The 13307-nt window shown below is 46.2% G+C and overlaps 1 protein-coding gene across 1 annotated transcript; it reads right to left on the bottom strand.

Annotated features, from left to right (window-relative positions):
- Positions 1-6182: 6182 nt before the first annotated feature.
- On the bottom strand, positions 6183-6896 carry LOC133474497 (forkhead box protein B1-like). Its single transcript, XM_061766288.1, has one exon. It carries the CDS (start codon positions 6894-6896, stop codon positions 6183-6185), a length of 714 nt encoding a protein of 237 aa, XP_061622272.1.
- Positions 6897-13307: the final 6411 nt, after the last annotated feature.

Below are 13307 nucleotides of genomic sequence, written 5' to 3'. Positions count from 1 at the left end.
GTTTTGGAGGAACATGTATCCCTGATGGTGTCATGGGAGCTTTTTTAAAATCGGTGTGGGTTAAGAGGTCAAAAGAGGAGAAAGTGAGTTTGGGATTTTATTTTTTATTTTTATTTTTCGGGTGTCTGTGATGAGTTTTGAGGAATTAGAAATACGTTCCTGTTTGACTGTGTTATTGTAGGTTTTGAATTGTTCATGGAAAATTTCATGGTGAACTGTCAACTTGCTTTTTCTCCACCACCTCTGTGCACTTTTTTTTGTCAGTTTGGATTTTGCCATTTCTCCACAGTGCTGTAGGTTTTATTTTTATCGTTTTAGTTAAAAGAAGCCGCTGTGTTGAGTGTTGACTTCAGTTTGGTGTTAAAATTGTCAACAATCAAATCATATGGTGCAGATAGCATGTCAGCAGGTTAGGTTAGTGCTCTGTAAAATCTCAATCAAATTTGCAGCCACAGCCACAGAAGTCAGATAGTGTTCCCTCACCATTGTCACCTTTTTGAGAACAAGGGTGATGTGCAGAGTTACGGGAACTATAGAGGAATGAGCCACACAATGACGTTATGGGAAGCAATCGTGGAGGCTTGACTCGGGACAGAAGTGAGCGTTTGCAAGCAACAGTATGGTTTCATGCCAAGAAAGAGTACCACAGATGCATTATTTGCCTTGAGGGTGTTGATGGAGAAGTATAGAGAAGGTCAGAAGGAGCCACATTGTGTCTTTGCAGATCTAGAGAAAGTGAGTACCCAGAGAGGAAATGCGGGAATCCATGAGGAAGTAGACTGGAATCCCCATGGACCATGACGTTTGCAGGTGAAATTGTGATCTGCAGGTGGAAGAACATTTAGACTGGTGGAGGCAAGCGCTGGAAAGGAGAGGAATGAAGATTAGCCCAAGTAAGACAGAAAAAACTGTATGTGCAGGAATGAGAGAGGCGGAGAAGGAAGAGTGAGGCTACAGGGGGAAGAAATAGTGAGGGTGGAGGACTTGAAATACTTGGGGTCAAAAGTCCAGATCAATGGTGTGTGTGGTCAGGAAGTGAAGAAAAGGGTCCAAGCAGGTCGGAATGAGTGGAGGAAGGTGGCAGCTGTGTTGTGTGACAGAAGAGTCTCTGCTAAGATGAAGTTCAAAGTTGTTAAGACCATTGAGGGGATCGGTTGTGCCATCCAAGAGCAAAATAGAGGCAACAGGGAGGGCTTTCCCGCACAGTGCGATGCTGGCACCCGTGTTTTCTTCTTCTTCTTCTTCTTCTCAAGTTTTGTCTGCTTGTTAGGAATATGCAAATGTCGCCTGCCGTTAATGGCCGCCGTCGGGGTGTGGCGCTAACTTTCATGTCGCGACTCGCTAGTTGACGTGTCGCTCGGTCCCGGCGGCGGCGGGTGACTCGCTCGGTGGTGCGCTATCATTTGCATAAACGTTTGTTCTGCGCTCTAAACGGAAGCGCCAAGACAGACGCCGCCGAGACAAACATGTTTCTCATGCTTGTCTTTTCGACAACACGCCGCCGCCAGCAACTGCGCGTTTCTTCCTCGCCGAACACTTTCAAGTTTTTCCCGCTTGCTTGTTTGGATTCAGAAAGCAACTGCACAGCAAACTTTTGCACAGCGTTCGCAATTACTTGATTTGCACACCTGCACTCAAATGCACCACTGCCTGCAACCACCTTCCTCACACCCACACGCACACACGATGGCAGCAGGGCCTCTAGGCCTTTTACGCCATCGGCTTGTGTAAGACGTTATAGAGTGACACATTTTTGTTCTTGTTTTCTAAAAAGAGATGCAAATCTCAATGTGACTGTTTTCCTGCCTAAATGAGGGACAACAAAGAAAGAAAAGCAGCCAGGAAGAAGATGATGATGATGATGATGATGATGACGATGATGACGATGATGATAAAGGTGACATGTAAAGTGGGTTAATATGTGCCGACTGGACACATTTGGAGAGACGCAGACGCCATCTCAGGCTGACTCCATCTTTGCTTTTCACATCTTCATCTTCATCACATCTTTGCTCTTCATCATGTCTTTGGACTCGATGGCCAGTGACCGCGGTCACGCCCACTTGCCTTTTACGTCGATCGCCTCCTCCTCGCAAATACTAATCACACACCAGTGCTAATGCTTTCTGTGCACACACAAGCACACACACACACACACACACACACACGTACACACATTATTGAACACACACACTGAACAGATGAAACCCTCAAACAAAAGATTGAACGCACAAAAATACACACAAAGCAAAGACACACACACACATTCCAGTTTTTCTCAATTGCTAAAAGACATTTCTTGAAACCTCCACTCCACTATAATTACTACTAGGCCTACAAATATAAAATGAGGAAAAAAAGCCATTTGGCCAACTGGGGCTTCCCTCATTGTCAAACGGCGGAAAAGAACACGTTCTCCAAAAGTTATCCATGTCTGAAATACAGTCTGTAAATGTTCTTCGTCTTAAACCTCCTCTAGCTCCTCTTGCTCCTCGACCACTCCTTATTCTCGGTCTGCCTCTGTCGCTCTGACTGTCTCCATCCATAGTAAAACTTCAACAACCATCAAGTGCCTCATATTGGTTTCTTCATATCATTAGCCACAAGTGTGATCCATTTTGAGTTGCTATGTTTAAGTTGAGACACCTTTGCTTGTTTTGAGTCTCCCTTTTGCTACCAGTACTTACCATGATGCAACAGAAGTGCGTCAGAGTGCAAAATGGGTTTTAGTGGGTGAAAATATGTTGGCAAGTTGTGCCTTCCGATGTGAAAAGTGCTTAGGAGTGTCCGTCCGATTCGATAAGGTGCTTCAGGTCACTGAGCGTTTAGATCAGACAATCGAGGGTTTTGTCTGTCAGCAATTGAGAAATACTGTTGAAACACAGACAAAATGAACTTGCACACACAAATTAACATGCAAACATGCCCGTTAAATATACAAATTGTAAATACATACACGTACCGTAAACACATTACTAAACACACACACACACACACAAACTGTGTTGCTTTTGAGAAGCGCATGCAAGTGCTGACGGGCGGCCGACTTAACGAAGCTGCTGACAGCCAATTAACTTTGCCGACTAATGAATAATAATTTTAAAAATAAATAAAGTGAAAATGTCTCTCGTGTCCTTTGTCAACACAACAAACACAAATGGGAACTCACACACCACAAGGTCACGTGATCACAAACACGCACACTGTGCGCGTGCGCGCGTGGGTGCGCGTGGAATAAAAACGTCCGACGTTTGACGGAAATCAAAACGAAAGTTCGAGTGTTTGTGGTCGCGAGACCGAGACCGATCTCGGCCGACTGACGACTTTTGAGTCGATGCAAAATTCCAGCTGACGGATCGACGCCGAATTGAAGCGAGAATTGACAAAGTCGCTCATGAAACAACTTGAATGCAAAAAGTCCAAGCGAGGAAGCGTCGCAGCAGCACGCCCAGATGGAGACAAACAATTCAAAACAAAAACAAAAACAAAAACAAGAAAGGAACATAGGGGGTGTTGGGGGGGGCTCATTTTAGAGGAGTCCTGCCCCCCCCCAAAAAAAAACAACAACAACACTTTGACAACTACAGGCAATAATAATAGCACCCTCCTCAAAAAAAAAATGTTTTTTTTTTTAAAAAACAGCTACGAGGCGCATGAAGAACACAATTACCAAAATACACACAAAAAACCTGCCTTGAAAAATATTTTCCAGAGTTGATTAGCTTTGCAAAGAGGTCAACTAACAGACCTCATACAGTACACTAACAACCAGATCTTTAGCTCCTAAAAATAGATCCTTAGGTCCCCAAACCAAGATCTTTAGATTCCAAAGTCAAATATTTAGGTCCTAAACAAAAGTCTTTAAGTATCAAAACAAGATCTTTATCTCTAAAACCCAGATCTTTATTTCGGTCTCAAAACAAGATCTCAAGCTCCCAAAGGTAAATCATTTGAGCTCGAGGTCCCGAAACTAAATTTAGCTCCCAAAAATCAGATATTTAGGTCCCAAACACAGATGTGTGGGTACCAAATCGAGATCTTTAGCTCTAAAACCCAGATGTTTAAGTGCTAAACCCAGAGGTTTAGGTCCCAAACCCTGACTTGGCGTTCCCAAAACCAGATCTTTAGCTCTCAAAGCCTTTCTACCTCTCCACATGCAAATGGTGCAAACAATAAAGATTCCTGAAAGCCAAACGGACGAAGACTCAAAAGCCATATGAGTCTTCTCATCGCCCGCTTGTACTTGTACGGGGGTCTCCCCCTTGTAATCGCATCCATTCCAACTAAGAGTCAGTCTCCCAACATTCCCAAAGCGCAAGCAACTTGTGAAATCAGTTGGAATTACAATCAGATGACAACAGGACAGTTATGCAAGTACCCAAGGATGGTCGATGGGAAAGGGGACAAGCTGTGTTTGGAACCCCTGCCTACGATCCACTACAGACGGTCGTGGCCCACATTTGGAGCGCTGTTGGAATTGTTGGGAGTAAAGCTTATCCCCTATTAGGACCCTCGAGCTAGCTCACAAGACATCTTGAAAAGTGGTCATCAAGGACGGTCACGAGCAAAGCAACAGATCCCAAGATGCAGAAAAATGCTTTTCCATTTCAGGGTATTGCTTGATTTTGGCCACGAGACAAATGTGTGAGTTGTATCCCGAATATAAGTCGAGCAACACATCACAACACGGACGCACACAATGTGCTTAGCACGTTATCATGGATGTGTTTGTTCGTTATTTACCGCAGAAGGTATACCAGTTGACGCGGAACAAAAGCCTTTTTCACTGCTGTGGTGAGTCGACTAGAATAAGAATGCGTTCTATACTGTAGCGCTTTTCCAAGGAGCTCAAAATGCTTCATTATTGCGCGCGCGATTCATTGACGCCGCAGTCACACTCCAGTGGTGAGAAGTGACTTGTGAAGGCATAGCTGCCCTGTGGGAGGCAGTCTGATGGAAGCGGGGCTGCCATTCCGCGCCTACGGCCCCTCTGATCACCACCAAACAACCCGAGCCCGTTCGTTCGCGGGTGGGGAACAAAGCGGCGACCAATGGTCGCGGGGCGTACGCTTACCCTCTGAGCCGCGCCACCCAGCATAATGTGCGCTACATAGATATAAAATATTTGTCAAAGTGATGAAGGAATGATTCGCAACAGCAATTGTGTCTTTCATTCCCTAATCATCATCACAAGATTTTTAGTGCACATTTGTTCGGAATTGTTCACGCCTTCCCTATATTCCCTAATCGCTACGTAGAAATGTTGATATCGTGGGCTTTTTACGATTAAAAAAAAAATAAATTCCCTATCTAGTTATAAATAATAGAAGTGAATAACTCATAAGTAATTGATGCTAACTAATAAACTTCACACTTAATGATATGAATAACAACAAATATACTTTGAACATTTTAACATTCAAAACATCCACCCACATACAGCTGCAGGAACCTTAATTACAAGAACAAAAAAATGAATTATTATGATTATTATTAGGTGTGTGCGTGTGCACGTGCGTGTGTGTGAATGTTGTACTGGATTGTCATGTCTTTTTTATCGTGATGTGAAATTAGCATCAAAAAGAGAGCGAGAACTTAACGTGATGCTTTTCCATTGCTTTATTAAGAAAATATGAGATTATTGGTATGATTCGAAGAAATGATTGAAATGGACAAATTACACATTATTTTCAACAACAGTAATATTTTCAAAGAGCTGCAGAACTGTTATGAAATGTTATGTTTTTGCGATAGTTTGTTGATGTAAACAATATTTACTATTACTCATTTCACATTTCACTCATGAAAAGTCAGAAATGATTGTAAATATTCCCATCAACATGAATCCTCCTAACAAACATTCCAATGATGAGCAGAACATTTGAAAGCGAACAAACTCATTTCACTTTTGTTAGGAAAGAGCAGCAAATGTCCCCTTCATGCATCAAACACGCAACTCACACAGGCACGCACACTCAAACACACGCGCAGGTGTGCTTTGGACAGAATTTGAGGAAAAGTTTGTTTGAAAAAAAAAAAACTTGTTTGCTGTCGTCAGTCATTCGGTGGACAAGCAGAACATTTGAAAGGCAACAAATCAATTCTGCTTTTGCAGTGAAAGAGCACAAAAGGTCACCTGCGAAAAGACGCTTGCTTGCTTTTTGCCACGCTCGCTCAGTCATTTAGAGGAGGGCACCCTCAGGAAAGGGGGCCGCATGGCCGAGGAAGGGCGACTCGGGGGGGCGCAGGCCAGGGGTGAGCAGAGCGTGCGTGGCTTTGACAGGCACCGGGACGGCGGGAAGCGCGTGCCCGCCGAGCCCGCCGTAGTCACACGGCACCAAAGCCGGAAGGAGAAAGTCTCCTGCTGCGAGTGGCACTGCGGGCGAACCCATCCGGTCTGAGGGGAGCACGTGGCACCGGTCCCGCTGCTGCCGGGCGGGCTCGTCGCCCACGCCGGCCATGAGGCTCTCGATGGCGAAGGGGTGCTTGAAGGGCGGGTGCGGCGGGTGGGGGTGCGGGTGCGGGTGCGGGTGCGGTGGGCAGCCCCAGGCCACGGGCTGCGCAGCCTTGAACCTCTTGCGGCGTCTCAGGAAACTCCCGTTTTGGAACATGTCCCCGCAGAGGGGGTGCAGGGCCCACATGCCGCCCTTTCCCGGGTGCTCGGGCCCGCGCGGGATCTTAATGAAGCAGTCGTTGAAGGACAGGTTGTGGCGCAGAGAGTTCTGCCAGCGCCGCGTGTTGTGGCGGTAGAAGGGGAAGTTGTCAGAGATGAAGCGGTAGATGGCGCTCAGCGGAAGCATCTTGTCCGGGCTGCTCTGGATGGCCATGGCCGTCAGGCTGATGTACGAGTACGGCGGCTTGTGCGAGCTGTACGCGCTCCGCGACGGACGGGGCATGGCGGCCGCCGCCCCGACCGCGGCATAGGTGAGGTGGGGGGCCGCCGGGCGGGACTCGCTGACTCGGAGCTCCGGTCGGCGGACGAGTGTGAAGAGTGTGAGAAGGTTGACGCGTGCGGGCAATAAAGTTGGGGAGACGGGATGATGGGGCGGGGGCGGGGGGCGCCGCAGTCCGCTAATTGGACGCTTTTTCTTTGTCATGATCCTGAAAGGAGGGGGCGGAGTTAGGTAGGGCGGGTGTCGACATTATTGACGTGACGGCACGGCAACCCGCCAAAGAATGAGAAAGGGGACGTGCCTTTCGTCGCACGTCACTCCCTCTTGCAAGATTTATTCACACTCACGTTCATTCAAACTTTCTTATTTAGTAACACTCTCTCAGCCGCTCATTCATTAACTTCTGCTTGTTAATTACAAGAAAGGAGCGCCAGAAGAATTAGAAATGGAAGAAGTGAGGCTGAATGTGAACTCAGTTGTGGTTGCGTTCACTATCGTTACCGGTGGACACGCGGTGACCCAAACAGACATTTCTCGAATACTCCCGGATCTTCCCTCCTCAGTTTACAGGTTGGCTTCTCCCACCACAGATTCCGCCTGGGAACGAAAAATGAGAAATTGCTTCTCCATGTCCTCATTGCACGCAGACGACGATTAAAGCCTGGTACACGCGTCACACGATGATCGGGCTGTTTTTGTCCCGATTTAGCCCCTTCCAAGGGCCGAGGACGACAAACGAACGCCAGACCGCCTTCTGTCTTCTCAGATTATCCTATAAGACGATTCTGTGGTCTGAGGTGTGTTAAGAGTGGATTTGTGCCGATAAGCGGCAATCTTAAATATGAAACGTGTTCGATATTTACTACCAAAAATCTTCACGTGTGGGGAAGGCCGACTTGTCCCGTGTCATGATTTTGGGACTTTTGACGCGGAACGGAAATGCACCCAGTCAAAAAGTGACCTGACTGACGGACAAGGAAGCGTCGGTTGATCAAAGCAAACATCGTATTTTCCAAAGCGAGCTTTTTAATCGATGACATCGCCACTCGGCAACACTCAGGAAACATCGGGGCCGACGTAGCCGCTAGCCCTTCAAGTCAGGGCTTCCAAATAAAAGCTTAGCAGTAAAGTCACCTGGTTCACACCCCGAAACACAAAGTCCGCAGGCAGACTGCAGAAATGGAGGACCAGCTTCTGGAGCTGTGGAAAGCTGGAGATTTTTCCACCGTCCTTTTCTTTACTCTCCTCTCGTGTGTCCTCTTCGATATTTTGACACTATGTTACGTCTTCTTCGTGGCGGAACAGAATCTTTATTTGTGTGGTGTCCAGTATGACCGACAATACAGCCATAACTGTGAAATGCCGGAATTTTTTTTATCTTCATGTGTGGGTTCTGTAGCAGATCCCAAAAAATCCTCGCGTGCGTACCAGGCCTGAAACCATGAAATGCGTGTGCGGGGAAAGCCGACTTGTTCCGAGTCATGACTCGTTGACTTGTGATGTGAAACCCTGACCCTAATGTCAAGAATCAAGAAGCGGCCATAACTAAAATAAAAGATGTCCACCCGGAACACAAAGGATTATAACAGTAGTCATTAGCTTCGTTTGATAACTCACCTCTCGTTTGCGCAGTAGAGAAGGGAGTCCGCTTTTTGCTGCCTCCAGGATTTTGCCCACAGTCTTTTCTTTTTTAGTACGGGATTTTCCGTTAAACACCATCATTCCCTCCTCGCGCCTGCTTGCCTGCCCGCTTGATGCTATGTTTCTTCTTCATCACGTGAGATTTCTGTCTTTGTGGACTAGACTCTAGAACGGTGGTGAAACAGAATCTTTTTGTGTGTGCTGTTCTGTGTTGAGATTATCGACGCACATCACGCGCAGCGCGACCGACACTGTAAGATTTGTAAAATCCTTTTGTGTATACCAAGCTTAAATTGCAAGTACTTTACCTGTATGTGAAAGACGTAATAGGAAATAAATTAATACCTAAATAAAATACATATATAGGTATGTGAAAAGTGTTGCTATGTCGCTGACTGTATTACATGGGATGCAAAAACAGTTCCTAACCATCTAAACGTTGGGATTTTCTTGATGTCGCCAAATGCCTTTGACAAAATGACATCCTAATTGTCGGACTTTGATGAGCCAGTGTAATAAAGTCATCCATCCATCCAGCCATCCATTTTCCTCCTCACGCGGGTCGCGGGCTTGCCGGAGCCTATCCCAGCTGTCTTCGGGCGAGAGGCGGGGTACAGCCTGAACCGGTCGCCGGCCAATCGCAGGGCACATAGAAACAAACAACCATTCGCACCGACGGGCAATTTAGAGTCTTCGGTTAACCTAGCACGCATGCACTAGTCGTCCACCGTGCCGCCGTAATGAAGTCATTTCAGTATCAAATACTGCCCAAAATAAAACAGACAAATTGGATTTGTTGCGTGACCCCTTTCTCAAACCAAAACGGTCGCAAAGCGATGTATTGTTTCCCATTGTGAATGAAGCTACAAAAATGCAATGAATCTGTTCCACACGCTATTTTCATTGACGTGTGCTTCATAGACACTGTGCAATATAGAAATAGGTTAAAAAATAACATTTGGTTTGCTAGCAAATCACTGTGCTTACTTTTACTTTTTGGGAACGGTAAAGTTTATGTTCACTGCGGTTACTGGGAGCCCTAAATGGCCGCCTTTTCCCACAATGCAGCGCATCTTTTGCATTGCATTGTGGGATGTGGTGGCCATCTTAGGCAACAATCAGATACCTGAAGCATGGAGCCAATGATTTTATGCGGCACGAGAAAAAGCACAACGTTCTGAACCTTCTGTGGCCATGCCAAGACTGTTCCTAAACCGGAAACAGTATATATCCATCCATCCATCTTCCATTTTCTGTCGCGCTTCTCCTCACTAGAATCGCGGGCGCGCCGGAGCCTATCCCAGCTGTCATCGGGCAGGAGGCGGGGTACAGCCTGAACCGGTTGCCAGCCAATCGCAGGGCACCTACAAACAAACAACCATTCGCACTCACAATCACGCCTACGGGCATCTTAGAGTCTCCAATGAATGCATGTTTTTGGGATGTGGGAGGAAACCGGAGTGCCCGGCGAAAAGCCACGCAGGCACGGGGTGAACATGCAAACTCCACACAGGCGGGCCCGGGGATTGAACCCGGGTCCTCAGAACTGTGAGGCAGACGCTCTAACCAGTCGCCCACCGTGCCTAAATAGTATATAACTGGAGTTAATTTTTCTTTTAAAAACTTGTCATAGACCGAATGGTTCGTAAAATGGATCTATGGTAAAAGAAATAATAAGAATTTTGTCATGTGGCTGTTAGGTCAAGCGGAATGGAAGATCTATATCCCTTTTATGCCGGAACAGTGGAGTTTTTAAGCTGCCGCTGTGGTTTCTTAGTATTGATAATCAGAGTCGATCAGTCAGAACAAACTTTCGAGAGGGGACAAAGTACTAACGGTAAGCAAGATGAGAAAAGTAAATCATGACATATCTTGAACAATGAAACATTAGAAAAGAGTGTTGTATGGGGCAGTCGTGCTACACCCTGTGAGGGAAGGACAGGGCAAGGACAGGAGAAGCATGCAGGGCAAGGGTCGTGAACACACAAGTACATACAGTGGCTACGGAAAGTATTCAGACCCCCTTAGATTTTTCACTCTTTTTTATATTGCACCCATTAGCTAAAATCATTGAAGTTCATTTTTTTCCACATTAATGTACACACAGCACCCCATATTGACAGAAAAAAAACTGAATTGTTGAAATTTTTGCAGATGTATTAAAAAAGAAAAACTGAAATATCACACAGCCATAAGTATTCAGACCCTTTGCTGAGTATTTAGTACAACCCTTTTGAGCTAATACAGCTCATAAAATGTTCACACCTGGATTTGGGGCTCCTCTGCCATTCCTCCTTGCAGATCCTCTCCAGTTCTGTCAGGTTGGATGGTGAACGTTGGTGGGCAGCCATTTTCAGGTCTTTCCAGAGATGCTCAATTGGGTTGAAGTCAGGGCTCTGTCTGGACCATTCAAAAAGAGTCACGGAGTTGTTCTGACGCCACTCCTTCGGTATTTTAGCTGTGTGCTTAGTGTCATTGTCTTGTTAGAAGGTGAACCTTTGGCCCAATCTGAGGTTCTGAGGACTCTGGAGAAGGTTTTCGTCTAGGATATCCCTGTACTTGGCCGCATTCATCTTTTGTTCGATTGCAAGCAGTCTCCCTGTCCCTGCAGCTGAAAACACCCCCCACAGCATGATGCTGCCACCACCGTGCTTCACTGTTGGGCCTGTATTGGACAGGTGATGAGCAGTGCCTGGTTTTCTCAACACATGCCACTTAGAATGAAGGCCAACAATTTCAATCTTGGTCTCATCAGACCAGAGAATCTTATTTCTCACCATCTTGGAGTCCTTCAGGTGTTTTTTTGAGCAAACTCCATGCGGGCTTTCATGCGTCTTGCACTGAGGAGAGGCTTCCGTCGGGCCACTCTGCCATAAAGGGCTGCAGTGATGGTTGACTTTCTCGAACTTTCTCCCATCGCCCAACTGCATTTCTGGAGCTCAGCCACAGCCTCTTTGGGTTCTTCTTTACCTCTCTCACCAAGGCTCTTCTCCCCCGATTGACGGCCAGCTCAAGGAAGGGTTCTTGTCATCCCAAACGTCTTCCATTTAAGGATTATGGAGGCCACTGTGCTCTTAGGAACCTTAAGTGCAGCAGAAATTGTAGTGTAACCTTGACCAGATCTGTGCCTTGCCACAATTCTTTCTCTGAGCTCTTCAGGCAGTTCCTTTGACCTCATGATTCTCATAAGCTCTGACATGCACTGTGAGCTGTAAGGTGTTTTATAGATACGTGTGTGGCTTTCCTAATCAAGTCCAATCAGTATCATCAAACACAGCTGGACTCCAATGAAGGTGTAGAACCATCTCAAGGATGATCAGAACAAATGGACAGCACCTGAGTTCAATATATGAGTGTCACAGCAAAGGGTCTGAATACTTATGGCTGTGTGATATTTTATGTATACTAAATCTCATCATAGAATATATTGGGTTAGAAAAAATCTATGACATATATACGTAGATAGCTGGCCACCCTTCCTCAACATGCTCAATCTAGATTCTTGATTCCTAAAGCCTGGGTCGTGTGCCATCTGACAATAACAAGACTATTTTCAGTGTAAAAGTCAACTTTCAGTCGCAAACCAAGGTTCTACTAAGCGCATAGTTCCAGTACAGGAGATTAATCAAGAAATAACCAAACAAACATTTGACGATTTCATTTTGCTAACGATCATCTGGTACACAGCCATTTTCATGCATCACTGTCAAGGAGCTGAAAGACCTCCGCGGAGGAAAAAGTACGTTAGAGCTCGTCTGTGGAACCTTCGCGATGCAAGCTCTGCGATGCGTGTTGAAGACAACCGAGATGCTCCTCAATATGTATGGCGGCCTGCGGGAGAAAAGTTCTGCTTTGCGCTTGTAGCCTCGAGGAGCGGGGCGCTATGAACGTTGACATGAAGAAGTGGCCCCTAAAATTTGTGCACACAAAATCACGTCGTCCCTGGCTCAGCGGAAAGTACACATTAGGATTTGCCCTTGCCATGGAAATCCTTAAACAGGGTTATAACTGCTTCTGAGCAGAGTAGGAAGGAAAAATGGGGCTTAACACAGCCCACGCTCGCTATCATATTCACACATGATGATAATCTGACTTCAGAAAGGGGGCCGGGGAAACGATGAAAAGGGCCCCGATTATCGGTATGTGTTTTTCCCGCTTTTGTTTAACGTCTTTTCTGCACTCACACAAAGAAAAGTTTCCGTGTTGATGAAAAAGTTTGGTCATTAGCAACGATATGGACTTGAATGTACTCGGAACTTAGTGCGAGCGTAAAACATCATTCAAAGGGACATCTTAATCCCGACGCGTGTGCGCTAATCCCGTCGCAAGCTTTTGGCACACGAAAGCGAGCGAGATGTTTGCTTGAGCGGGATTTACACCCGCCGCACCCACAACAGCGGGCTGACTGACGAACGTGAAGTTGATTAGGATGGTGAAGATCAGAATGAAGATGATGAAGATTCAAAAGTTGAATATCAATTAAGGATGATGGAAGGTGATGCCGGAAAGCGACGTTGTTTCTCTTCTGTTTGGCTCAAATGCAGCCGTCGACGCCAAGCGTCAAAATGGTCTCCAATTTCAGATGCTGACGCTCATGTTCACTTGTTGGGAGTTTTTGTGCTTGACAAGCAGACGCTAACGTTAGCAAGATTTTGAGTGACCCGGCACGGAAGCGACCTCTCATATGAGAGGAGTTTTCATTTTTCTTCTTACCTCCTGCCGGTTCAAAGCTTTAATTGTCGAAGGTGCAAATGTGAATAAATGAACAGGACG

Source organism: Phyllopteryx taeniolatus, chromosome 2, assembly GCF_024500385.1.
Source record: "Phyllopteryx taeniolatus isolate TA_2022b chromosome 2, UOR_Ptae_1.2, whole genome shotgun sequence".
Lineage (NCBI taxonomy): Eukaryota > Metazoa > Chordata > Actinopteri > Syngnathiformes > Syngnathidae > Phyllopteryx > Phyllopteryx taeniolatus.
The sequence above is the reverse complement of the archived record's forward strand: the minus strand, read 5'-3'. Positions and strand labels throughout refer to the sequence as shown.